This window comes from Aricia agestis, chromosome 4 (genome assembly GCF_905147365.1).
Source record: "Aricia agestis chromosome 4, ilAriAges1.1, whole genome shotgun sequence".
NCBI classification, from domain to species: domain Eukaryota; kingdom Metazoa; phylum Arthropoda; class Insecta; order Lepidoptera; family Lycaenidae; genus Aricia; species Aricia agestis.
In genome coordinates, this window is record NC_056409.1 from 17,498,512 (window position 1) to 17,523,836 (window position 25,325).

At 37.3% G+C, this 25,325-nt stretch overlaps 2 protein-coding genes across 2 annotated transcripts in view; one reads left to right on the forward strand and one right to left on the reverse strand.

Moving 5' to 3' along the window:
- The window catches only part of LOC121726475 (Down syndrome cell adhesion molecule-like protein Dscam2), a 49,550-nt gene extending 40,418 nt beyond the window's left edge, over positions 1-9,132 (forward strand). The window contains exons 24-31 of the mRNA XM_042113864.1: positions 110-337; positions 691-920; positions 1,199-1,313; positions 1,497-1,686; positions 3,452-3,594; positions 7,554-7,727; positions 8,144-8,251; positions 8,593-9,132. Of these exons, the coding sequence (XP_041969798.1) occupies positions 110-337; positions 691-920; positions 1,199-1,313; positions 1,497-1,686; positions 3,452-3,594; positions 7,554-7,727; positions 8,144-8,251; positions 8,593-8,714 (1,310 nt within the window). The 3' untranslated portion in view covers positions 8,715-9,132. The remainder of the gene's footprint in view (positions 1-109; positions 338-690; positions 921-1,198; positions 1,314-1,496; positions 1,687-3,451; positions 3,595-7,553; positions 7,728-8,143; positions 8,252-8,592) is intronic.
- A 7,851-nt stretch (positions 9,133-16,983) lies between these two features.
- Positions 16,984-18,602, reverse strand: LOC121726340 (protein NDRG3-like). Its single transcript, XM_042113658.1, has one exon. The coding sequence runs from the start codon at positions 18,129-18,131 to the stop codon at positions 17,154-17,156; it is 978 nt and encodes a 325-aa protein (XP_041969592.1). The 5' UTR covers positions 18,132-18,602; the 3' UTR covers positions 16,984-17,153.
- Between the last annotated feature and the right edge of the window lie 6,723 nt (positions 18,603-25,325).

Here is a 25,325-nt window from a genome sequence, read left to right on the forward strand (position 1 = left end):
AGTTTATGCGTTATAATAAGGTAAGTCGTTTATTTACAACACAGAACTATTTAACTGTCGCATATTCGAAACGTCACATCAGGTAAAACCAGCCACTGTTTTGCCCTAGGCTTCACCATTTGGTGGATGCGCGTGCGCGAGGAAGGTGGTGAGAACGTGGACCCCATGAGCTCTCGCGGTGAAGAGGAGCGGCGACTGGAGACGGGCGGGGAGGCGTCAAGCGCGGTGCTGCGCGCGCTGGCGTGCGGCGCCACGTACTCCGTGCGAGCGGTCGCGCACTCGCGCGCTGGTTCGTCACCGCCATCCGCGCCGTTGTTGGTCAGGACGAAACCTCCAGGTATGTTGTTATTTTATATATCCTCTTAATAACTCAAGGAAATAAAACAAATATTAAAGACCGCTTGCGTTCAAATAAGTGTAGCTATAGCTAGCTAGCTGGCTAGCTGATGAAGACGTCCGTGGCATGTGAAAATGTATGAACAACGTTTAACTGGCACGGCGCAGGCGCACGAGTTTGCGTCAGCTAGTGAAGGTACTTAAAATTATATTTTGCAAAAATGTAGGATCCCATATAATAATTTATGTATAAGAAGAAGATACATACCTACTATTTGACTAAAAACATCATCGCACTGGTATAAGGAGGCCGTATCTAAAATGTTTATTATACTTTTCACAATTTTATATTAGTGCTAGTATGGGAGGGTGGAGGAAAGGACGACGAGGATAGCGAGAACGAAATAAACGCCGGGCTGTGGAGCAACAGCAGCGCGGTGGCGCTGGACGCGCGGCGGGCGGTGCGGTGCGGCGCGCGCCTCGTCCGTCTGCAGTGGCGCCGCGCGGACTCGTCACGTGACAGCGCGCACGCGCACACTCTGTGGCGGGACGCTGATCTCACGTCGCTACATCATCATCGAGAGGTAAGTATATAATTTCTCTCTCCAACTAAATTAAGACTTTTTTCCCAATTATTGACCCTTATCATTTAAAAAAGCTTTTAAGTTTAGAAGGATTCTCCCTAATTTGCATCACATAAATGGTGTTTTATAGGGAGACCTACGTAATTTGGTCGATTTAATATTATGTCAAACCCAGCCGACAGATCCCGATAAACATTGACTTGCCATAACTCGACCAAATAACGTAGGTCCGACAACTGCCTGTAAATTTCTTCCAACAACTATGAATTGGTTTTTAGATAGTGATTGGCGGATTATCCGTGAGCACGTGGTACGCACTGAAGCTGTGGACCGCCACGGAGACGGGGCGGCACCAAGCTGTCATCTATGCGGCCACAACCACACCATCTGGAGGTAATCATGTATAATTTTATGGCTCCAACTTTTAATAGGAACGTAGGCTTTAGAGCATTATAATCCTAGTCGACGAGAAAATAGAGGCTATTATGTTCTGACTTTAAGTATCACATTTTGCACCTTCGCATACTCAATTTGAAGTTTTCTTTCTTACATGTCTCAAAAGTTTTTTAATCGCAGAGCGTCTGCGGCGGCCGGTGGCGTTCCAGGCGGAGGGCGGCGCGGGCCCGGGGGCCGGGGCGGGCGCGGGGGGCGTGGTGGGCGCGGGGGAGGGGGCGGACCCCGTGCTCGGCGCCGTCTCCATCGCCTTCGCAGGGCTGGCCCTAGCCGCCGTCACCGTGCTCATACTCGTCATCATCGCTAAACGAAAGTGAGTATGTAGTAAACGTTAGAAGAGCTTTAGGTAATTATGTTTTTAAGTGCATATTTCTTGTTTTATGGTCTGTTTTTATAGGATGTCATTTTAATAAAGTTGTTGATTATTATTTATTGTGTCCGAGGATTGCCAATCAAAGTAGGTGCTGGTGAATGGAAAAAGTCATGTTCTAAGTTTGCATATTATTAGGTTTTACTTATTATTATACGATATGTTATGCACGGCCAATATTTATCAGGTCTTAAACATAAAAACTCTCATAACAATAATTTAACGTATGAATTACCCACACTATCCGGAAGCCGGAAAACTGACAACATTTTAACTCATTAAATTCCAACTCGAACATGTATTGTACTACAACCCTAGTTTGAAACCACATTTCATATTTCCTAGTGCGAACACATTTTAATACTAGGTAGTAAATCAAGCGCCCGATGTTACCTCCCGAACTTGGCGAAACAGACTTTCGGAATATCTATTTTACATTGTATTAAAGCTCGCAAATCATAAAAAGCATATTGAAGTGGAAACAAACTTGGCTAGTTTCAGAGGTTTCCAATTTTAAGTTTTCTTACACAGAGTTGCGGAAGATTTATTGCAATTTGCTTAATGTTTGTTCCTTGATAAAAGCAAGTTAACAAGTTACATAAGAGTACAAGGTCCAATCAGAATTTCTTAGAAAACTACAACTTGTAAATTGGCTACAGTCACAAGTGCAGAATTTTTTACATGTTAATATTATTACTTGTTGAAATGTCTCGTTATAATATGAAGTTAGCGCGTCTAAAATTAAAAGTACTGAGTGCAAATTCTCGTTCTTGAACTCAAATTCTAGTTGTTGAGTGTATCGAAAAAGTTATGTCCCTGTGGAATCGGGACCATGGAAATTACTGCCCCAAATAAAATAAAGTTTGGGGCATTAACAGCTAGCTGATCTCCGCAGGGTGATTATCATGTGACACCAATGCATTAACAAAAAGATAGAAAAATAGATCAATAAACTTCCCCTAAAACATCATCATACAAAAATAAAAATAATAAAGGTACAATAGTATAAAGCAGACAGTGCAATGGCAATCAGACAACGGATGTGTAAAACCCAGGATAAGGTTTCACGTTACTATGGGGGAGAGCTGTACCCTAGCACTAGGATCCCTAACACCTACCACCCTAATGCCCTAAGGTCCTAGCCCTATGTTTTTGTGATATATAAATATATTTAATAAGTCCAGGAAACCTGCTACCATAAGAAATAAGGTAGCAGGCGGATAGTTGAAGGGAATTAAAGGATGGAAATGATTTTCTCACTGTCAATCACCCAGGCTCAGATGACTGTGGTTAGGCTAAAGGTGTCTTGGCCACAGTGAGAGGTTGTCGGTAGGGATTTGGGAGTCGGTCGGAACACTTCCAGAGAGTAGCCCTGGACGAGTGTTTAAGGGTAGGAAATGGGAGATGAGTGAGACACAACTAGAAGTTGATATCTAATTTATTGTAACTAATTCTTACAATATATACTTCTTCACTTTTACGCACGCAAATATTTACAAGTCTCCTAAACACAACACATATATGTACAATTATGCTATTCATTACTTTATTAAGAGTAGGTTGAGTTCAGTAGTTTAAGAATGTGATGAGTGTGCGACAACGCGAACTAGTTCACATGTTCAATGCTGAACAGGATGCATACTGAACAACTTTTTCTACATCATGATGATGTGATGTTGGATGGCTCATCAATACCACTCCCCCGCAGCTCGATCCTCATGTGCGGCGCTGACCTGGACACACGGCGCTGCAGCCACTCCGCGGCCAGCACGGACAAGTCGGTGTGCGCCGAGAGTCAGAACCTGCGGAACTGCCAGCACGACTACAAGCACAAGCTCTCGCCGCCCTCCGGTGAGAACTTATGTACGATATTGATGTTTGTATTACAAGTAGTTGTAGTTGACACTAGACCTGCGGCCTAATTCGATAAAATTAACGATTTAAAAATGCATATTTTTTTTTCGACTTTTACAACAACTATGGTATACTATATCGGTGGATGTGCAATTCAAAATTTTTAACTTCCCGCGGGCAACTGATAAAGTCCTGTGATAAAGCCGCAGGTTGAGTTTCGCTGCGGCCTGAGCATGGCCACAGTAGAAATGCGAAATAAAAGAAACCCTGTAGAGATAAACTAAAGGTACCGTTCCGATCTCTACCGCAGCTAACCGCGACCGACAAAAAATCAAATAAAATGCCACGAAAAGAATAGAAAAAAAAAATGATTTTTAAATCGTTAATTTTGAAGAACGTTATCATTTTAACCCTAAAAATGTTGGTTGCGGCCGGCGACACCGAAACCAAAACGCGTTTGCGGTCCGTATAAAAATAAGGTTGAGTACCACTGCACTAGACAGACAGCTGAGCAAGCAGAGATCTGTAAGTGAATTACCGGAGAACAACATTATTTTTGACATGCTTGCCAGCTGTTTGTCTAAAGATCAGGTGAAACCGCGCAGTGCGACACTGCAGCGCTGCTTAGAGTGACGCGGTACTTCACATTCCATAGTATAGGTACTGACGTTTCGTGCCGTGTAGCTCTGCTGCCGCGCAGTGCGGCTAGCTCATACGATTTCATACAAAGGATAATATTATATTTTGGCCGTAACCGTATTGCGCCTAGTGCGGTTTTAACTTAAGCATAAAGACCCATCTGCACGACGGGCCTTGGTAGATAAGTTATGAACATGGCTGTGAAGCTGTCTGCAGTGCTGTCTACGTGCTAACATGTACTAATCGTCGTCGATCATGTACATTTTTTTATCCTTTGCAATATATTGCCAATGGACTGCATAGGCAGTCACTTCTCGCTGGTTCATGATAAAGCCTAAAGGAATGTAAAAGTCAAACTGGACTGACGTCGAAAATTTGCCCTGACGTCGAAAATTTGCCAACCGAAATTATCATCGGTATCACTGAACTGATAACTTTGCTACGTCACACATTTCAATATCGAAGCCTCAACCCCGAACCCGTAGCAATATTTTCGAATGACACTCAAAAAGTTAAGCCAATGAGGCATGGAGGGTCATATTCACGATATTTTGTAATAGTTGATTTTAATATTTGAATTTCTAATAATTTTGACCACCTCTGTGGCTCAGTTGGTGGGCTATTGGTAGCTCAAGCCGGAGATCGCGGGTTCGAATCCCGCTGACGGAGCAAAAAAAATTTTCAAAGTTCCTGGGTCATGGATGTGTATTAAATATGTGTATCATATAATAAAAATCTTAAATATATTTCCGTTGTCTGGTATCCGTAACACAAGTCCTTCAGGTACTTACCACGGGGCCAGACTGACGTGGTGTGAAGCGTCCATAGTTAAAAAAATAATAATAATAAGTGTAGACAACTAAAAACAAGAACCACGTATAATATTACCTATTGGTAAATACATAAATTTATATTACAAACCAGCTGTCCCGGCAAACGTTGTTTTGCCATAAAATGATTTTCCCTGTGTTCCTGATTTTCTCTTCAAGTTTTTTCTGATTTTTTTTCTATAAACCTCACGGAGCCCGATACCCTTCCAACGAATGCAAAACCGTGGAAATCGATTCGTGCGTTCTGGAGTTATAGCGTCAGGAAGGAAACCCCGATTTATTTTTATATATTAGATTAGGCTTTTTTAATTTTATTAAACATTTTAAGACGATACAGATTCCGATTTTAACCGACTTCTAAAAGAAGTTATAGCGATTATACACCGGATACAGTAGGAGGAGATTTAATAAAGCAATAGACTAGCGGTAAGCCACCGCCTCGACAATACACTGTCGCCTCGATACAGCGTCCTTTGAGCCCGAGCTAATTTACTGATATTGGGTATTCTCAATATACTGGCTGTGGGAAACAAAGATACTCCAAAGATCCAAAGATTATCCGATCGATCTCGACTCTCAACGCATTAAATAATATACTGTAAGTTTATTTTATATGACGTGTTAATAGTACATTACGGGTTGGCATTTGAATCACGCATTATAGGCAGAGAGGGGGGAACGGTGGCATTTTATAGGGTTAGTTACCCCTTTCAAATGACACCTGATTTGTGTCTAGGAGATGCATAGTTTTTTTTAAATACGTGTTTGAAGTTACGTGTGACGGAACATTATTTTTTGTTAAAATGTCTATAATATTAATTTTTCACTATAGTTACGTTTTGTTTTACGCGTAATTTGTAGTAAAATGTATTTAAGTGTCATAAATATAAGAACAGTATACAATTCTTAGGTAATTAATAATGGCAATGTATCACTCCGTGCTGGCCCAATACGACTTGGCTGGGTTAGATGGCTAAGCGAATTACTCCGTACGGGCGTCATGTACTTTACTATAAATAATAATAGTATAATAATTATTATATAGTTCAAGTTGTAATTTAATTTCACATTCGACTATATATATTATATAGATTGTAGGAGAATCTAAGACATCGGATCAAGCGAAAAAATTCTAAAGAGTACAAATTTCTTTTTACGACATTAGGTACTTACATTAATTCCTTCCAAATAACTCTCTGATAATAAATTTATGACTTTGCTTACATTGCAATTTAAAACAAAATAAATTCATAATGTTTAACTGCAAACATTTCCCGCTTTAAAAAAACATAGTGGTATTCTCCATTCGGCGCTTAAATGCGCCAACCTAAATGTTTTAAAACTAGAACTAAAATTTTATTTCATTTCCATAAACATTTGGCGCTAACGAAATACTAAAAGTGGGTCAGGCGTATTAGAATACCGCCAATTCTAAGTTTGAAAATCTGGAACTATTTGTGACACTAATTATCCTCTACTTGTGGCTTGAAAATCGATTTCGGCTTTAAATACCTGTCGTTTCCGGCGGAAGCTCGCTGCCAACTCGTTTTCACCGGCGCTGCCTATCGATTTCCATGCTAATTTCATTACGCCGTAGGTCATATCAAGGTTCGGCTTGCCGTCCATTTTTAGCCGACAACGTTTTTAATTATTCACGTGGCAGCTGCAGCCTGCTACTCAGAATTGGTAGATACGAGGCTAAAGTTTTGATTTTGACAGTTTTCGGTAGTTTGACTGCTGCAATGTTTGAAATGATGAGATATTGCCTTCACCATAAAACAGTGGTCGGTAACCTTTTGTCACAGACTATCTGCATCTACAAACACATTTTTTTTTTTAAATTTATTTAACTGTTTATTGCACACACAAATTTTTACATGAAATATACACAGAAGAAAAACGACACAACAGGTACTGCTTATCACTAATAGAAATATCTTCCGGCAGTCCTGCGGAGAGAGATGAAATATCAGATAGGGCGTGCACAGATAAAAAATATAAAACCTACATACTAATACACAATATACAATTAAAAATAAAATCTATTATATAATACAAATACATTACATAATTATTATAATATAATATACAAATTATAACATATACTATAATATAAATTAATAACCAAATACATACTATATGTATATTTAATAAGAGTTTTAGGATTATTATGTTCAGGGTATAACAAAACAAAGTGATACTTAATACAGAATACTTTAGATTGTGTATGTTGCCGATACAAAGGCTTAAAAAAGTTACTCTTTCAGCGCTGCTACTTTCACAGTGAACTCTATACAGGGGACTCACAGAGTATTATCACTTTTTTTGTTACTACCTGTATAGGTCGCGCGCAACTTTAAGATCGTTTTCCTAAGCGAACTCAATCTTGTGCGCCTTTACAAATTACTTAAATGAAATGAAAACAGAAATTTACAAACCTTTTTTAAATAACATCTAATTGGCACTTAAATACAATATTATAAACAGACGTGTACGAGATATCGCCGTACGCGACGTTCGCGGTGGGCGCGGAGGGCGGCGAGGGCGGGGAGGGCGGCGGCACGCTCGACCACACGCTGCAGTTCCGAACATTCGGCCATCGCGACAACGACGCGCCGCCGCACAGACCCTGCCGGCGACATGGACCGAGGAGGACGCATGGTGAGAGTAATGACATCCATACAAACTACTGAGTAATGAAACATCAAAAAAGTCCCATACACACCATTGGCCATTATGTATAGTAAGTACTTTTGAGTACCTATTTCATGTTAGGTGGTATGGACACTTTCTTACCAGGAGGTCTCATGTCGTCCTAATCCAAGCTACGATATAAAACATGCCTCTATAATAAGCGGTTCTGGAGATACAAGGTAATAAAAAATATTAGAAACATACAAGATAACCCTCCTGGTGTCGGGTAAAAACAAAATGTATGTGGACGCTCGACGACAAGACTTTGTTTTATTACTTTTAGAGCTTTGTTTTCGTCCCAATCACCGATGTTATTATGCGGTTGAATAAAATATATTGCTTAATGTTTATACTATAAGGTTTTAATGCATAATTGTACATAGTAGAGAAGCACCATTCGGAGTGCGAGCTGCAGCAGCTGACGCGGTACGAGAAGGTGCAGCGGCGGCCCTGCGCCGGCACCTCCTACTGCGTGCCCATGTCACACCACGGTGAGTGCCCTAATTTCTTAGCCAGAATTCAAACAGCGGGCCCATTTCCACTAGATTACAGCACTTAATCAGCACAGTATCGGTTTTAATATAACAGCAGATGTTTTTGTAAACCTATTACGATCTAATTTTGTATTAGTTATTACTTATTAGTTACTATAGCTAGTAGCTACTATGTAAAAGCAAATCAAGTCAATGCTACTTATGATCTGGCTATGCTGTACATACTCGACCAAATAAAGGTCGACATTTTGTTCCTCTTATGTAGTAAATTCAAAAGTGTTTTCTTGTAAAAAGCGAAGGTACTTTATCAACTTTTCTTAAAGTAGGTTTTTCCGCAGGCGTCCCGAGCAGCGGCGGCGGCGGCAGCGGCGGCGGTCTGTCGGAAGTGTACGCGGGCGACTCGAGCGCCGAGTCCGGGCCGGGCTCGCTGTCGCCGCGCACGCACCATGACCACAGCTAGCGCCGCGGCAACCACTACTCCTAGACGAATACCACACCCCGGACTAAGTAACCAGGATGGACTAGAAACTTAACTACAGCACTTTTTACCAAGATACGATCGTTGGCTACGAGAGTTGGCTACGCAGCTACGAGAGTTAGCTACGCAGCTACGAGAGTAGGCTACGCAGCTACGAGAGTTGGCTACGCAGCTACGAGAGTTGGCTACGCAGTTACGAGAGTTGGCTACGCAGCTACGAGAGTCGGCCACGTAGCTACGAAAATTGGTTCTATAGCTTGGCTACATAATTACGCACCACGACCACAGCTAGCACCTAGGCTTAACTCGCCTACTTCTAATCGACGAACACCACCCCAGACTAAGTAGGTATTAGTATTATGCCATCTTAAGAGTCCGGGTGCCATCGCAATTCTCATACAAACGTAATACCAAGATAATTTCCCATACGAGAATATATTTACCATATTTGAGTTATTATTCAGCTTAAGATAGTAATTACCTAGGTTCCTGTTAGTTTTTATTATTCGTAGGTTCCTGTACAAAGATTCACTGCAAAATATTTACGTACCAAAAATATGAACGATTACAATATTTACATACTTAATTGTAATCGTTCATATTTTTTCGTATGTAAATATTTTGCAGTGAATCTTTGTACAGGAACCTAGGTAATTACTATCTTAAGTAAATAATAACTCAAATATGGTAAATATTCTCGTATGGGAAATGATCTTGGTATTACGTTTGCATGAGAATTTCGATGGCACCCGGACTCTTAATACAGCATTATTAATACACTTTAGGTACACCAACGCATACATAATATTATACTCACATGTATTCAATGGACCTGTAAACCGATTTTGATCATATGTTGCATGCATGTGAGTACTCACAGGAACTAACATTAAAATATACTCCGTGCTCGATTCGTAAAACAAGCCAGCGGTCGTAGCTACGATAGGTTGGTTACAGAACTACGAGAATTGGCTGCAGAGCGACGACAGTTGACTACGTTTAAAAATAAAGGTGAATCATCTACACATATTATCTCTACGTAGAATTGATTTCAAATAATAAGTTTGGCTACGTAGATATTGAAATTGGGCTGACAGCTACAGATGAAATTCAAAGACGCACGCCTTACATTATCAGCACGAGCTGATGCAACATGGTAACTAGCTTTTTCAAAGCTTGCAAACAAACAACGTAATTTTAACCGACTTGTAATATTTATAAGGCCAAGAAGTTATCAATATGACGTAGATTGACGAAAGTGATTTTAAATTTATTTGAATGTGAAATATTATATTGTAAGTAATATAAACATGTATAGGAATCTGATGGCAAAAAGTGAAAAAAAATGACTCTAGCAATACCGGGGTAATCCTTTTTAGGGTTCCGTACCCAAAGGGTAAAAACGGGACCCTATTACTGACACTTATTCCCGGAAACGCACCTGCAGCTCTTCTGATGTTGTGAGTGTCCATGGGCGACGGTAGTTGCTTACCATCAGGTGACCCGTTTGCTCATTTGCACCATTATTTAATAAATAGTGTGTCTGTCTGTCTCCAGGCTGTATCTCAAGAACCGCTATAGCTAAACTTCTGAAATTTTCACCGATTGTGTATTTCTATAGCCGCTATAACAACAAATACTAAAAATAAAATAAATATTAAGGGGGGGGCTCCCATACAACAAACATAATTTTTTGGCCTTTTTTGCTCGTAATCAATAATGGCAACTGCTATGCCCTTGGAATTTTCACAGCATCCTTAATTAAAATTGTACTTTAATAATTAATAATATTATTAAAATAAAATGAGGCAAATAAGTAATAAATACCCAATAATAATTATCAAGTGGGCTACTTTTAATGAGTTCATTTGTTAAATCAGGCCATGTTAACATGACGCTCATCAAACTGAAATGACTGGAACATTGACCGTGTTGCTGATTGCATGATACATAGTAACGAATTTATGATAATACGATTTCATTTTATTGAACTTCTTTAAATATCATAAACTAGATAAAATTTGTTTATCGCTCGGAAATCGTTCATTTTTCCGGGATAAAAAGTATCCCATGTCATACCGAAATTCACCACCACCACCACCACCAAAATTGGCTCAGCGGTTTGGGGCATGAAGAGGAAACATACAGACCGACAGACTGTCACATTCATAATATTAGTTTGGATTATATTAATAATTGTAATTTCAATTAATTTTTTTCTTTCATGCCTTTTTGTTTTTTTCTTTTATGCCGATTGTAACAACTAGGATAGTTCCTAGTGCCAGCTAGTAATTTATATTCAGTGTTAGGATTTGTTATTACGAAAATTCTACTCGCAAAAAACTAGATAAATACAAGTCATAATGAATGGACATGCTAATGAAATGGGCCTCGATAAATAAAGGCATGTTTTCGCGACATGTGCTCGCCTAAAAAGCTTTCGATATTGGACCGAAAAACGTAAAAAGCTCCGAATGTGATGCGGCAAACATTTAAATTGCTAAAGAGAGCTTATTTATTTGCCGAATCGCACGAGGGAGGAAATTAAAACCGTGTCGGGGTTGTAGCGATAGAAGATATCGCCTAGTTAAACTTTTATTGGTTTTTCGACTACAAAACTTTCTCAAAGGATACGGAGGCTGTTTTTCCAACTAGGTATTAGTCTTCAGTTTCCAATATTGGGAAATAGAGTAATATGAGCAATTTTATACGGGCGAGAGCCATGCTTCGGCACGAATGGGCCGGCTCGACCGGAGAAATACCACGTTCTCACAGAAAACCGGCGTGAAACAGCGCTGGCGCTGTGTTTCGCCGAGTGAGTGAGTTTACCGGAGGCCCAATCCCCTACGCTTTTTCCTTCCCTACCCTCCCATATTTCCTTCCCTACCCTCCCCTACTCCCTTCCCTACCCTCCCCTACCCTCCCCTATTACCCTATTCCCTCTTAAAAGGCCGGCAACGCACTTGCAGCTCTTCTGATGCTGCGAGTGTCTATGGGCGACGGAAGTTGCTTCATCAGGTGACCCGTTTGCTCGTTTGCCCCTTATTTCATAAAAAAATAAATTGTAAAATATAAGAAGTAAATGCACGTTTAAAAAAATAAATTAAACGTGCATTTACTTCTTTCTACATCAGTCATAAAATAGTATGATATACTCGTATGAAATAGTGCTTATAGAATAATACGTAAAAAAGAGAGTGCCTACTTTTATACAAAACGTGATGTTTTATAGAGTCAAGTATTGTAGAGGAGTAGACTATTTTTTACGTGTTATAGAGTCTATAATTTCTGTCACCGTGCCCGTGGGGCGTGGACTCATTTTTGAGTTTCGAGTTTCTTATTCATTTTTGCGACGAACATTAAAATCAAATTAACTTTATACAACATCTTGGTAACTTTTTGGCCTAATTTCATCTAGTACTGATGAAGCGTTCCTATTTCCTAAATGATAACACATGCTCCCGACTACACTGACAACTGAACTTGATGTACGCTTAAGTTACTGCCATTTTAATACACTTAAATAGGTTAAGGTTCTTTTTATATAATAATAATAGCTGATAGCTCCATTTTATGTACCGACTTACTGGATTTCACTCACGTTGTGGATAGAATAGACTTGTTAATGTAATATCTAGAATCTTAAATAATACTGTAACATCATTTGTTAATATTATTGTTAAAAAAGTTTTATAAAAATTGTGCCAAATCTTTTAACGTACTGAATTAAATTACATTCTCGCAAGAAGCAAAAAAAGGTAATTTTGTTAATTGTCTCATATCAACCTACGAGAAGAAAAACTTAAATGATAACCCTATCATTAGATCACTTTTTATTCCATTATTTCTTTTCTAGTCAGGTTTCTGACGTAAAGTTAGTATTTCAAGTTTTATAAAAATATAATATTATTGTCATAACGTCTATGAGACGTATAAAATATACACTGTGTAATAATAATATGTATTTTATTTGTTACAATAATATTATTATTGCGTTTAAAAATATAGTTAAAATTTTACTGTCATAAGTGCCCTAAGGAGGGCTGCGACTTAAGACGTTTAAGATTCTGGAAATCTGTAAATAACTAGACTGATGTGTTACTTCTTAATGGAGCTTATGTAAATATAGTGTAGATAAAAATTCTAGTCAATTTTTAATGAATGTTTTATGACAATATTGTATTGTAAATATTGATTCTATGTATTTGTTTACAATAATAAAACGAATTATATCTGATGGGTTTTGTTTATTACTATACTGGTTAGTTTTAAATAAAACAAACAATTTTATTACCCTTTAAAATTACTTTGTGTGTTTCATAACTACATTATGTTGTCACGAAATTAGTTTTAATTTATCAAAGTCTTACAATTTATACCCACCATACAGTATTCAAATGATTTAGAGACAAAAGTAAAAGAATTTTAAAATGAGGGACATTTGTGTAGAGCCTCATTCCGACAAAAAGCCGACTTCATTAGAACCGGTAGAGTCAGCAGCAACAAAAATGAAGGCGGTTTATTCGAGTGTTACGTGTGAGTTATGACCCACAAGTCACGGTGCTCTGACCCACTCTGTAGTGTCACAGTGTGTGGTCAGCGATTTGCGCCTGCAGCTCAGTTCACTGATGGGCGATTTCGCTAGAGACGACCCTCAACACGAATTTTTAAAGTATAGCATTTGTTACATTTTTTTATTGACTTATAAATAAAAAGATGTATATTTACTAGCAAAAGAACTTTTATGAGTAAAAATTGTAATTTGAATGATTTAGAGCATTTTTAAGTGATATTATCTAACGGCGCGAGAAAAACTGCTTATGCCACACATGATCATTTTTACTCTAAATCACTATCTCGAAGTTAAATTTCATTACATACTATTGACTGTATAATATAAGTTTCTATTTCGTTGCAAAAAAAACAACAATTGTGAAATAGTTTTCAAACATTATTAAAGGAAAATTGCCATGGTTGCACCCGCGATATAAAAGGTACAAAAGTTTAGTTTTCTCGCTAAAATATATTGTTAATAATTTAAAAATTTGTGAAAGTAAGGAGAAATGTGAGGGAAATTAGAATTAATCATTGTAACAAACTATTTTATTATTTTTAATAAAAAAACAGAACCTATAAAATGGTTGCGCCCGCGATCGAAGCAGTACAATTGGAAATGCAACAAAATATTATTTTTTGACTATTCTAGTGATTTTCGTCTTATTTCATATTATTTAGGTAAACAATAACGTTAGATTATATTTGTTATTATTACTTTACATGTAATTACAAGATTTATAAAAATTTGAATGGAGTCACATCGTGTTTTATATTTTTCGAAATATTTAATGTAATACTTAACAGATGTTTCAAAATGATGATTTATATTCTTTTATTTTTAAATATTTTAGAAGAAATGCTACAAATGACAGGAAAAATCATTAATATTTAATATTTTTCCTTGAAAAAAATATTTTTACTTATAATTCGCCCATATTCTTTTAAATTATAAATATTAATTTTGAATTAAAGGTGTGCTGTAGTTCGGTTTTATAACAATACATCGAAAAAGGTTTGCTTAAGTTACATTATTTAATTGTTTTTAGTGATTTAGATGATTTCTTTTCTCAGATCGATAAATAACTGATAATTAAAAAATAATAAAATTTTAAATAGTATTATTACAATTTACTAATAATATTATGTATTGCATATCAAAAATGTAGAAATTAGTCGCAGACTTATGAATAAATTCAATTTCTTTAGAATCGTTGCGCCCGCGATATTCTGATGTTGCACCCGCGATCGTGAAAATTGTTAATAATTCCTAGTACTAATTACTTAAATTAATTGTATCTAGTTAAATCATTTCTTTGTCTTATACACTTTTGAAATATGGGTTAATAAATTACTAAAAGTTCCACAATTAGCAGTATTCTCAAAGGAACCCGTCCGAGTTCTTAATAGAGGACCAATTTGTTTGCACCCGCGATAGCACTTCAAACATGTTTTGTGGCTTTTCTTAGATTTAATTTTAGTTTTCATTTAAAATTTATGATTGAACTAGTTAAAGTGTATCCCTTCAAAAGATAATTTATTAATAAATGTGTTTTATTTTGTCAGTAGGACGCTTTAAGTGCGTCAAAATGTTGCACCCGCGATAATGGAATCGCCCTGATGTGGAATGCACCAACAACTATAAATTTCAACTTAAACCGATTATGTCTTTTGGTCGTAAATATAAAAGAAACTTCCGGGTGAAGTAACAAAGTATTGTATTTGGTTGCAATAAAATTTACTTGTAACGGTATCGCTAATAATACACCTGGCGTACCTATATTATGTAAAAGACGATTTAAAATTCAATTTACCGAACAAAAATCCAATACCTCCAATAAAAGTTCGGAATAGGTAGTTGTGAAATAATTCTTTGTCCATTCATCTGTCGAGCGGTCAGCAGGGAGGAGGGTGGAGCCCCCCCTTTGTTAGAGACTCCATTTTCCGGACCCTCCCACCTCCATGGGGGGGTTACATGCACGTTTGTTCGGCGAACATGGACAAAAAAACGTTCCAGTTCGTGGAATCGTATTGAAAATCAATTATGACTCTGAGTAAACGCTGTACACTTTTCCACCGTTTTCGGCTTTCAGCTTGAGCTTCGGTGATGTACAGAAAATTGATAAAAGCATATTTCGTGTTGAAAGTAAAGCATGTTTGTTTACCCTTTCAATTAACTGCCTTATATAATAAAAATAATTAATCTCGCATTAAAAGTCCAACTACTGGATATTTTAAAATAAAAATAAAATATAGTACTCTACTTTTCGTATTGAAAAATAGTTTCCATTTATCTGCTCTATACAGCTGGTGTCCTATTTGAAATGAAATAAAACTACAGCTATCTGTTTTCATATAAAACGGATTCTCGATAAAAAGAAAACTGTGGCAAAGCGAACGTGTGCGGTGTGCGGTCAGAGACACGACGAGGCCAATACTTACTGCACAGTTTTAGACTTATCCCTACAAAATAAAACAACGATCTTCTTATTGACTATTGAACAAAATATACATATAAGTAGGTATACTATACGTATGTATGACGCATATATTTTCATGCTTTTATCGGCTAATAAAAAGGTATAAGAAAATATGTTAATGATGGTATTGTTAAAATGTAAGTAGGTAGGAGCAGTTTCGCTGTATCTAGATAATATTTTTATTTTTTTTAATCAGAAGGTAGCAACCAATAATTATATTACGATATCATTTTTAAAACTTTCGGAAACTTCTATTCGTTATAAATACTTACATGAAAAGAAAATATTATCTTTTCTGACAGTGCCGTAAATAGGGCGGTGCCACCGGTGCCCAGGCACAGGGCGTAGACCCTGGGGGGCGCAAAAATGGCCAAACAAGGCAGGAGTATTATTTTTTCGGTTTGCTCCAGATAATAGTTCCCGCTGCGCCCCTAGAGCACGATTCAAACAGTAAAATAGACCTATACATTGCTTTGGGTAATATAATACCTAAAAAAGCTAGGGCGCAGTTGTAGGAGCTCGCACAGGGCGCAAAAAAGACTGTTTACGGCACTGTTTTCTGAACATTTTTAAAGTGAAACAGGTAGCGCCATCTGTGAAAAAACCGTGGAACAAATTAACCAACGATGTAGAGCAGCTTTCGAAAACATCCTCCGAAAAAGCTTTCAACTGTCGCCTGTCCACGTAGGGTTCCAAAAATAGAAAACGAAGCTTCTGTTTAAATGTTCACAAAATTCAGAAGCTTTCTATGCTATACTTTTTAATGTATGTACTGTCAGAGAAGTTAATTCCTAGGCAGATGATGGATAAATAATTTGGTCGCGTTACGTCAAACCCATCCTAATTCCCACGGTCACAGGCCACGTCATGACATAAGCCGACCAAATGACGTGGGTCTGTCAACTGCCTAGGAATCAATTTCCTCGATGGTACGTTCAATCGCAGTTTATTGAAACTGCGATTGAAAAGTCAATTAGGTATGAACTGTTACTATATAATATTTTATTTGATAAATATATATAAGTAGATATGACCAAATAATAAGATATTAGTAATTTCGCAATAAACAGAGATTGAACTTTGTTTTTATTTTAGTGATCTAGTTAATGGCATCCTATAATCTAATTAAGTAATATTACTTCTAATACTTGTTTAGTAATATTACTAATATACTAATAGTTAAATATTTCGTCAAAGATATATTAAAAACCATAAAGCATTAAAATAAATTTATTACAATAATAAATATTATCTAAAAACAATTTCTCATTTTTTAACAATTTTTGTCTACGGTCCAATGTCTGCAACAAGTAAAAGCTCGCGTGTGGTAAAGCGTCGTGCAACTATTCAATAGCGACTTTAAACGTGAGTTCCCCCCACGAGCCGACTATCTGCAGTACCCCTCCCCCTGGAGGAACAGCTTGAAGGCCTCCGCGATCTTGCCGGGCTGCTCCTCGAGCACCATGCCGCAGTCCGAGATGCTCAGCCACGACGTCTTGGCCGGCTCCAGGCGGCCGTTGAACGTCACGGTGTCGTCGACGTGCGGCGACAGCGCCCCCGTCACGTTCAGCACCGGCACCTTGATCGAGTTGTTGTCTCGCGAGATCCCCAGGTCGCTCCGCCGCAGGTAGGACTCGATGAACATCGACAGGTTCACCGGGTTAACGTGCGAGAAGCAGTCTTTGTACACGTGCACCAGGTCGTGGTTCCGGTCTTCGGTGCTCCGGCCGAAGTGGTGCCACATTAGGTAGTCCAGGGCGCCCTGAGTCATCCCGTTCGCTCGCAGCTGCCGCGTGTTTATCTTCTGGTACAGCCACTCCGTCCAGCCGGACTGCGTCGACGTGCAGTTTATGAGGACAAGTGCGTCAACCCGCTGGGGGTTCGCCAGGGCGTAGCGCGCCAGAACGTTCGCGCCGGCCCCGACCCCGAACCCTATGAAGGATCTGATGCCGAAGTGCCCCAGGACGAAGTCTATCTGCGAGGCGAGCCCGTCCATCGTGGGGTAGGTGTAGTCCTCCGGCAGCGTCGCCGCGCCCTCCTCCTGGCCCGGGGCGTTGATGTGGTATATACAGAACTGGTTGAGGACGGCTCGCATGTCCACAAAGTTGAAGAAGGCCTGAAAGTTGGCGGCATAGTTGAGGCCGAGGTCGTGGTAGGTGATGATGGCTCTTTTGCTGCGGTCGCCTCGCACAGCCACCAGGATTTCCCCACGGGAAGTCCTAACCTTCTCCTCGACGCATGCGCCGTCGCTGTGTAGTCGCCTGTCGGAGGGGCTGTGCAGCTGGACGCTCTTGAGGTCGTCGTCGAAGTTGTCCGAGGACATCATGTTGAGCAGCGCGATGTTCTCCTGGATGGTGGTCGGCATGGTTCTTAGCAGGTACTCCCTCCGCGCGAGCCACACGAGTACGTCGTGCTCCGAGTCCGTCTTTGCGACCCTCGAATGCGACTGGAGTACGTCTCAAACGTCGGGTTCGACAGAAACCACTTAGGGCTGATTAGCGCCGCATAATTAACACCTCGTCGTTAGAAAAATACTATGTCCATTTTTAATTAGGCATCACTTAAAGTACTAATTTAACTACGTAAGCGAAGACTCGTGCAAAATATTAATTTCGTTGAAGATTGCGATGTTTTTGTCCGGTATTAGCACGAAACACTACATGAACACTATTTGAAGCGAAATAGCAGGAAATAGTCAATGGAAGCTAAGCGGGGCACTGCGCTCCCTGACAGCGGTTCGATCGGCACTGGTCGGGCGTCTCCGCGCGCGCTCGGCTCGTGGCGACGAAAGCGAAACCGGCCTCGACGTCCCCACCGGTCGCGCGCACGGCGCATGATCCAGTGAGTCGATTTTGTTCGTCCGAGCGTCACTAGTTATAATATTATGTAAACTATAGGGTATAGTTTACTAGTTAATGTAATTAGTACGACTATGATACAACTAGATTCCGTCGACAAGTTTCAAGGTCGCACTGAACTAGCGCTCCTTTGTTTTCATAGCTTTCTCGTATGTCCTACTATATCTAATCTCTATTATCTATTGTCTAGTTCTATACTCCATAAACAGAGGTTGATTGTCAACTTACTTCTATTTTTAAACCGTTCTCAGAATATAGCGTCTGTACTGTGTCTGTACTATAATTGTACTATAATTAATCACGTATACGTAAGCACATGAGAGACACAGTATAATATACAGTATAATATACCTAGCAATAGTTATAAACAAACTTCCCCTTTAATTAAACTAACTCTAGTTTTTCAAGACGACTTAGTCCATACTCCATATTTACATCCATTTATATACAATAATGTAAAACGAAAATGCGTCCTAGAAGATAGTTAATTAATAGAAGTAAAGAGAAAAGTTAAAAACTGGCTCAATACTCTAGAGTATCAAGAAAAAGAACAATTGCTACGAGAGATATATAGATAGACAACACACACACACACACACACACACACATACACACACACACACACACACACACAGCGCGCACTTAAAATTTAAAATCTTTAATGAGTAGCCAGAGGCTCTTTTATTTGTTTTTCAAATATTATACCTTTTTTTAAATTTAGATCTTAACTAAACTATAGTCTAAAAGAAGGAAAATATATTGGTGATCTGCAGGACAGGTTCAGCCCAGTGCAGGCGCCAAAGTTATACAATACGTGTAAAGTCAGTTATTAATTGTCTTCGTAAGTTCATATACAACTGTATTGTACTCCTAGGTCATATTATAACTACACATTGTAACAGATGCTAAAAGTTTTAAATAAAGATTATTATTATTAAGTATTATATATTATTATTAATTATAAACTATATCCATAAATATGCGAATTATTTTATAAATTACTTTTTGAAGTAAAACAGTGGTTAAAGCTTCTTTGACGCATGTAGAGCGCTCTACAAATTTTCAACGTTGCTGTTTTCATTATTAAATCATAATATTATTATGACCAGAGATAAAAATATAAATATTTATAGATGAACGAACTAATTATAGTGTGGGCAATAAAGGGCATCGCGGTGATAAGCTGATTGCGTCCACAACGAGTTTTGGTTGTTCCAACGACATACCATTACTAGGCATAAAAGATATCGCATTAGGTTATACAGAGTGTAACAAAAACAAGTGATAATACTTTAGGGTGTTACGTGTTCCTTGTAGAGATTTCACTGTGAAAGAAGCAGCGCTAAAAGACAATTTTTTTTTTCACTTTTATATGGGGAAACTCGTGACGCTCGAGCCATTGCCCATACAAAAGTGAAAAAAAATGTTCGTCTTTCAGCGCTGCTACTTTCACAGTGAACTCTCTACAAGGAACATGTACACACCCTAAAGTATTATCACTAGTTTTTGTTACACACTGTATAAATAAATATGAATTACAATTTCACAAACTTATTATGTATAAAAAACTAAATTGTTATAAAAATGTGAATAGTAAACCAAAGCAGTTACCGACAAGAATATTGAAAAAGGTTTTGTCAATTTAAACTCTCGCTATTTTCTAGAGCGATCACAATATTATGTATAAGCATCCACAATACGAATGAACAAAAACACTATATTTATTATTTAACCATTGATATACAAAAAAACCTTTTTGTATATCAATGTATTAAGCATTTTATTACACACGTTGTAACATATTATTATCTTTTTAGGTATTTTTAATTAAAATCAATAAATCAACATAACTACATGCCGTATGAAAATAAAACATTCGTTTTTATTATTCTTGCAGTCGATGAATATTGACACAATAATATTTTGTATACGAATTACGACTACATATGAAATGTCCCTTGTCCAGTACGTCGACGTGATGTTCGTTAAACTGTAAATTAAGCCGAATATCCCATAATGCTCTTAATAATACGGCCTGATTATTTTTTCATATTATTATTTTGAAATTGGGCTATTTTCACTTCGTAATACTTAATCAATTGCAATTGTTCTTTCTTTTCTATATAAATGAGTTTTAAAGAACTTACAAAATTTCGATTGTTTTTAAAAATAGTAGATTATAAGTCATATTATTAACAATTTACAATATGTATTTATTTTGGTTATCCCCGTGACTTGAAAGGGACAATAATATATTCAATAAGCTACTGTAACTTCAACTAAAGTTAAGTGTCGATTTAATATAATATTATGTTACTCTTTCGTTTTTCATACTAATGAAAGAGTAGACATGGTATTTAAACAAGTCATAAGAAATCTTGTTAAAAATGATATTGTGATTAAAAGTACTTATAATATTGTTTTCCTTCAAGTAAAACCTGCCTTTACTTATATATTATTGACATTGACGAGGGCTCTAACTTGAATCTTAAATGGAAACATTACTGGTCGATGATAATAATAAAAGTGTTATGTGAAACCAATAAGTTTATGATCAATAAATTAGTCTCCACGATCAGAATTTTCACCTAAAATACAGTTGTTTGTTTTGCTATAAAACGCAGACAAGTCGGCGCCCTGCCCTTTTTTAGGATTCCATAATCAGCGAATAAGGGCGTTTTGGAGGACTACACAGAACAAAATATAGCTAAGGCGTGGTTATCTAACTAATATTATATGTTTGTTATTGTAATCGTTACTGATTATATGTAATTTCCTATTAAACAATAGCCCTTTCCTTCCAGTCTTTCTTTCTAGTCTTTGCTATATTTGGCCATTCCTTATCAACAGCATGTAGTTCTTCGCAACACCTTTAGAATTATTTTATATATGAAAACGGCTAAACGGATTGGGCTGATTTTAGTCTTAAAATATTCGTAGAAGTCCAGGGAAGGTTTTAAAGTGACACGAAGTTCACCGGGACAGCTAGTAACTATTTATTTATATATATATATATATATATATATATATATATATATATATATATATATATATATATATATATATATATATATATATATATATATATATATATATATATGTACGAACAGCAAAAATAAAATCGGAAGAATCGGATGTTGTATTTTGAACCTGTGATTATTAATTATATTGTGACCTTACATACTTACCTAATTAATATAATGTCATTAATAATTTAGTAAAACGATTATTTTGTATTTGGTATCTTTATATATAAAACTCAAAGGTGACTGAAAGGTGACGGACATGGTGATCTATCAACGCACAGCTTAACGGCCGTTCCCAATATTTGATCTATCTCTGGTTTTGCCCTACTAGAGATAGGAATAGCTCACAATTGACATAAAATATATGTCTCTAATGTCTAATGTGAGCTATTCCTATCTCTAGTAGGGCAAAACCAGAGATAGATCAAATATTGGGAACGGCCGTAAATCACTTGGCATGCAAGTAGATGTTATGACGTAGGCATCCGCTAAGAAAGGATTTTGATCAATTCCACCCCCAAGTTGTTAAAATAGGAGAAGAAAGTTTGTATAATAATATTTCTTAACGCGAGCGAAGCCGCGGGTAAAAGCTCGGTATATAAAACGGAGTAAAGTATGTTTAAATATTTATCAGCTTCCATCTGAATTTAAAAATCATAATTAAAATTTCGTGTTCCACGCGATCCACGTATAATGTAGTCACACTTTTGCTGCAACACTTCAAATATGTACACAGCTTTAATCACAATTTTTATTTCATTATTTTCTACGGTAAGTTTTAAGTTGAAAGTTATAATGTGAAATCCTTTTCTAAATGTTAAGATGCGAGCTAGATGGTAGCTGATTCATTGCAATAGAGGTACTTACATAAATTAACCTATAATTTGATAATGTTTTATAACTATATAATATAATGTAATAAATACTCTATGAATAAATTATGCCTACTGAAACTCCTCAAGACTAATCACATCACCACACCCAGCTATTACAAGTAATTAAAAATCTATGACGTCTTATCGATCGTGTGACCTTCACTACTACTAAAACATAATAATATAATTTATTTAGTACTCATAAAATTGAGAATATTTTAATTATTCACCGTCAATTAACCCATCAACTCCCAAACGGCACCCGGCTGCCGCATAACGATTGAAAATCTATTGTGTCTGTGATTCCTACGATCGAGGTAAATACAGTAACATTGAGCGATACTTTCTTAAAAGAATACAAATATTCCAGAAGTATAATATTAAAGTTTCGATTACGATCTACTATTTAGTAGGTGTAGTATGTATTTATTGACACTAATTATTTATATTAAGTTGTAGGAATAATTACTTCAGCTTCCCAATCTAAATCTTATCTTTAATTTATAAACTCTGCTTATTGCAACACGTATGTACTTTATAATAATATATAGTCTACGCGATGCGCCGTAGAGCATCTACGAAGCGTAGCATGGTGTTAATAATTATTTTTCTATACCTACCTACATACCTTCATTGAATATTGTTACTGTTGGTTAATACCGTTATTTTCTAGATACTTCACGCTTAATTTATACCTCGGTTATATCTACGTAGCGACTTAGATTTATAACTTGAATGAAAAATATTATGGTATTAAAATATTTTGGTCTACAAAGTAAATCACCACGTCCGTTTGTTATTTATATAAATAAAAAGACGAAGTACACCTCACTTCTTGGTAGTTCAACACTTAATTACGGAGTACATTTTAAAACGAGCAAGGTGCGTGACTTAAGGCTAAACACGGGAATTGCTTTATTACGACGCAAAGCTGTGACTTGTGGTTTTAGCATTCATTTGAATAACGTTATTGATTTTTATTAATTAAATAGAATAACCCCTATAACTAAAATTGAATAATAGGAATATTTTAATAGCTTTATACACACACTGGCAAAATTAGCGGAACATAGGTAAAAAGGGCCAAAACTTGAACTCAAGTGGGTCGGGCTGTCTGAAAGCCTTTTTTATAGCTTCTAAGCTCATTCAAGAAATAAAATATTGAACAAAACTGGCAAGTTGACAGGTTTTTATACCAATTATGCCCTAATAAGTGTTTTTCGATTATTGACGTTGTAAGTGTTCCTGATAAGAATGGCGTTTTAGCGGGGTGCAAGGTGTGCTCAGCTCATTTGATTGTTTGGTTTTTGGAAGAACACATTGCTTAGATACAAAATTAGTGATTTCCCAGCATCTGCAACAGCTAGAGCTGTAACCACGATAGAGAAAGGTCACACCTACCGTTCGGTCAGTCAGGCCTTAGGTGTGTCGGCTTCCGTGGTTCATCGTAACTTTCAACGCTTCAGAGAGACTGGATCTTACGTCCGGAGACGAGAACAAGGCAGATATCGGGTGACAATGGTTCAGGATGACCATTTTGTAAGGAAATAAAACTTAAGAAATCGACCTCAAACTGCTATGCAGACACGAAACCTGTCGGAACAGGTTCAAGATGAACGTGTAAGTGATTGTACAGTAAGAAGAAGACTCAAAGAAGTTAAATTAAACTCAAAAGTGCCAGCAAGGGCACTAAAACTTGAGACAGGACACCGAAGAGCCAGGCTAAGATTTGCGCGTGAACATCAAAATTAGACAAGTGAGTGAAATCTTGTGCTGTACAGTGATGGGAGCAAATTCTGTGTACATTGTATTGACAGGCGATAAAGAATGTGGATAAATCATAAGGAAAGCTACAGGCCATCAAACTTACCGGAAACAGTGGCCTATGATGCAGGCTTCGTAATGGTTTGGAGTTGCATATGATTTGGAGCCCGCATGGAGCTGATGATTATAGATGATGGTACTTTGACAGTACAGGGCTATAGCACCGACATCCTGGAACTGCATGGTGTGCTTTTTACACAGTTTTAGGTAGTAATTTCAATTTTATGTGCGTCCATAGAGTAAGAAAATCGGGCATTATTACCTAAACGATGCTGGCGTAGCCCAGGTGGAGAGGCCAGCGTGGTCTACGGATGTGGATCCGATTGAAGATGTGTGGCACATCAATGGGTGAATGGTAGGAGTTAAAATTCCAGCTCCAAAATGTGTCCAGGAGCTCGAGTTGTCGCTACTGGAGGAGTAGGAGAATATCCCACAGGAAATGATTGACAATTAAAATGCGAGCATGGAATGGCGTATCCAGGCCCTCTTGAGATCCATAGAAGGCATTACACGCGTTTAACATGGCATTTCTTTAATAAAAATGGAGAATTTATCTTAAAAACTTACTACTGAAATTTCAAAGATTTTCTTAATTTTTTGATTTTTGTTGTTTTTTTTCTATTTATCACGTTTTTATGCCCTAAATTTATATAATTTTTTTTTAATAATTAATTAGTAAATAAATAAATAAATATATAAAAATCAGTGAACAATTAAAAAAAAATTGAAAATTTTGTTATGTTCCTCTAATTTTGCCGGTGTGTTTATATTTATGCACTTTAGAGCTGTACCCCACTGTACACAAATATTGAAATCAGAAAATGGAAAATGTTGTGCCTAAGGGTATAGTTATTATTGTAATTGCAGATATGTACTGTTCCGGAGTTTCGCGTGCTGGCACCGCAGTTCGTGTGTCCGACCACCAACGAAACCAAAGCATCCAACCAGTCTTATATTACGTAAGGGAACATTATAC

Coding starts and splice junctions, on each gene's coding strand:
- LOC121726340 (XM_042113658.1), bottom strand. CDS start 18,131: ATGCCGACCACCATCCAGGAGAACATCGCGCTGCTCAACATGATGTCC.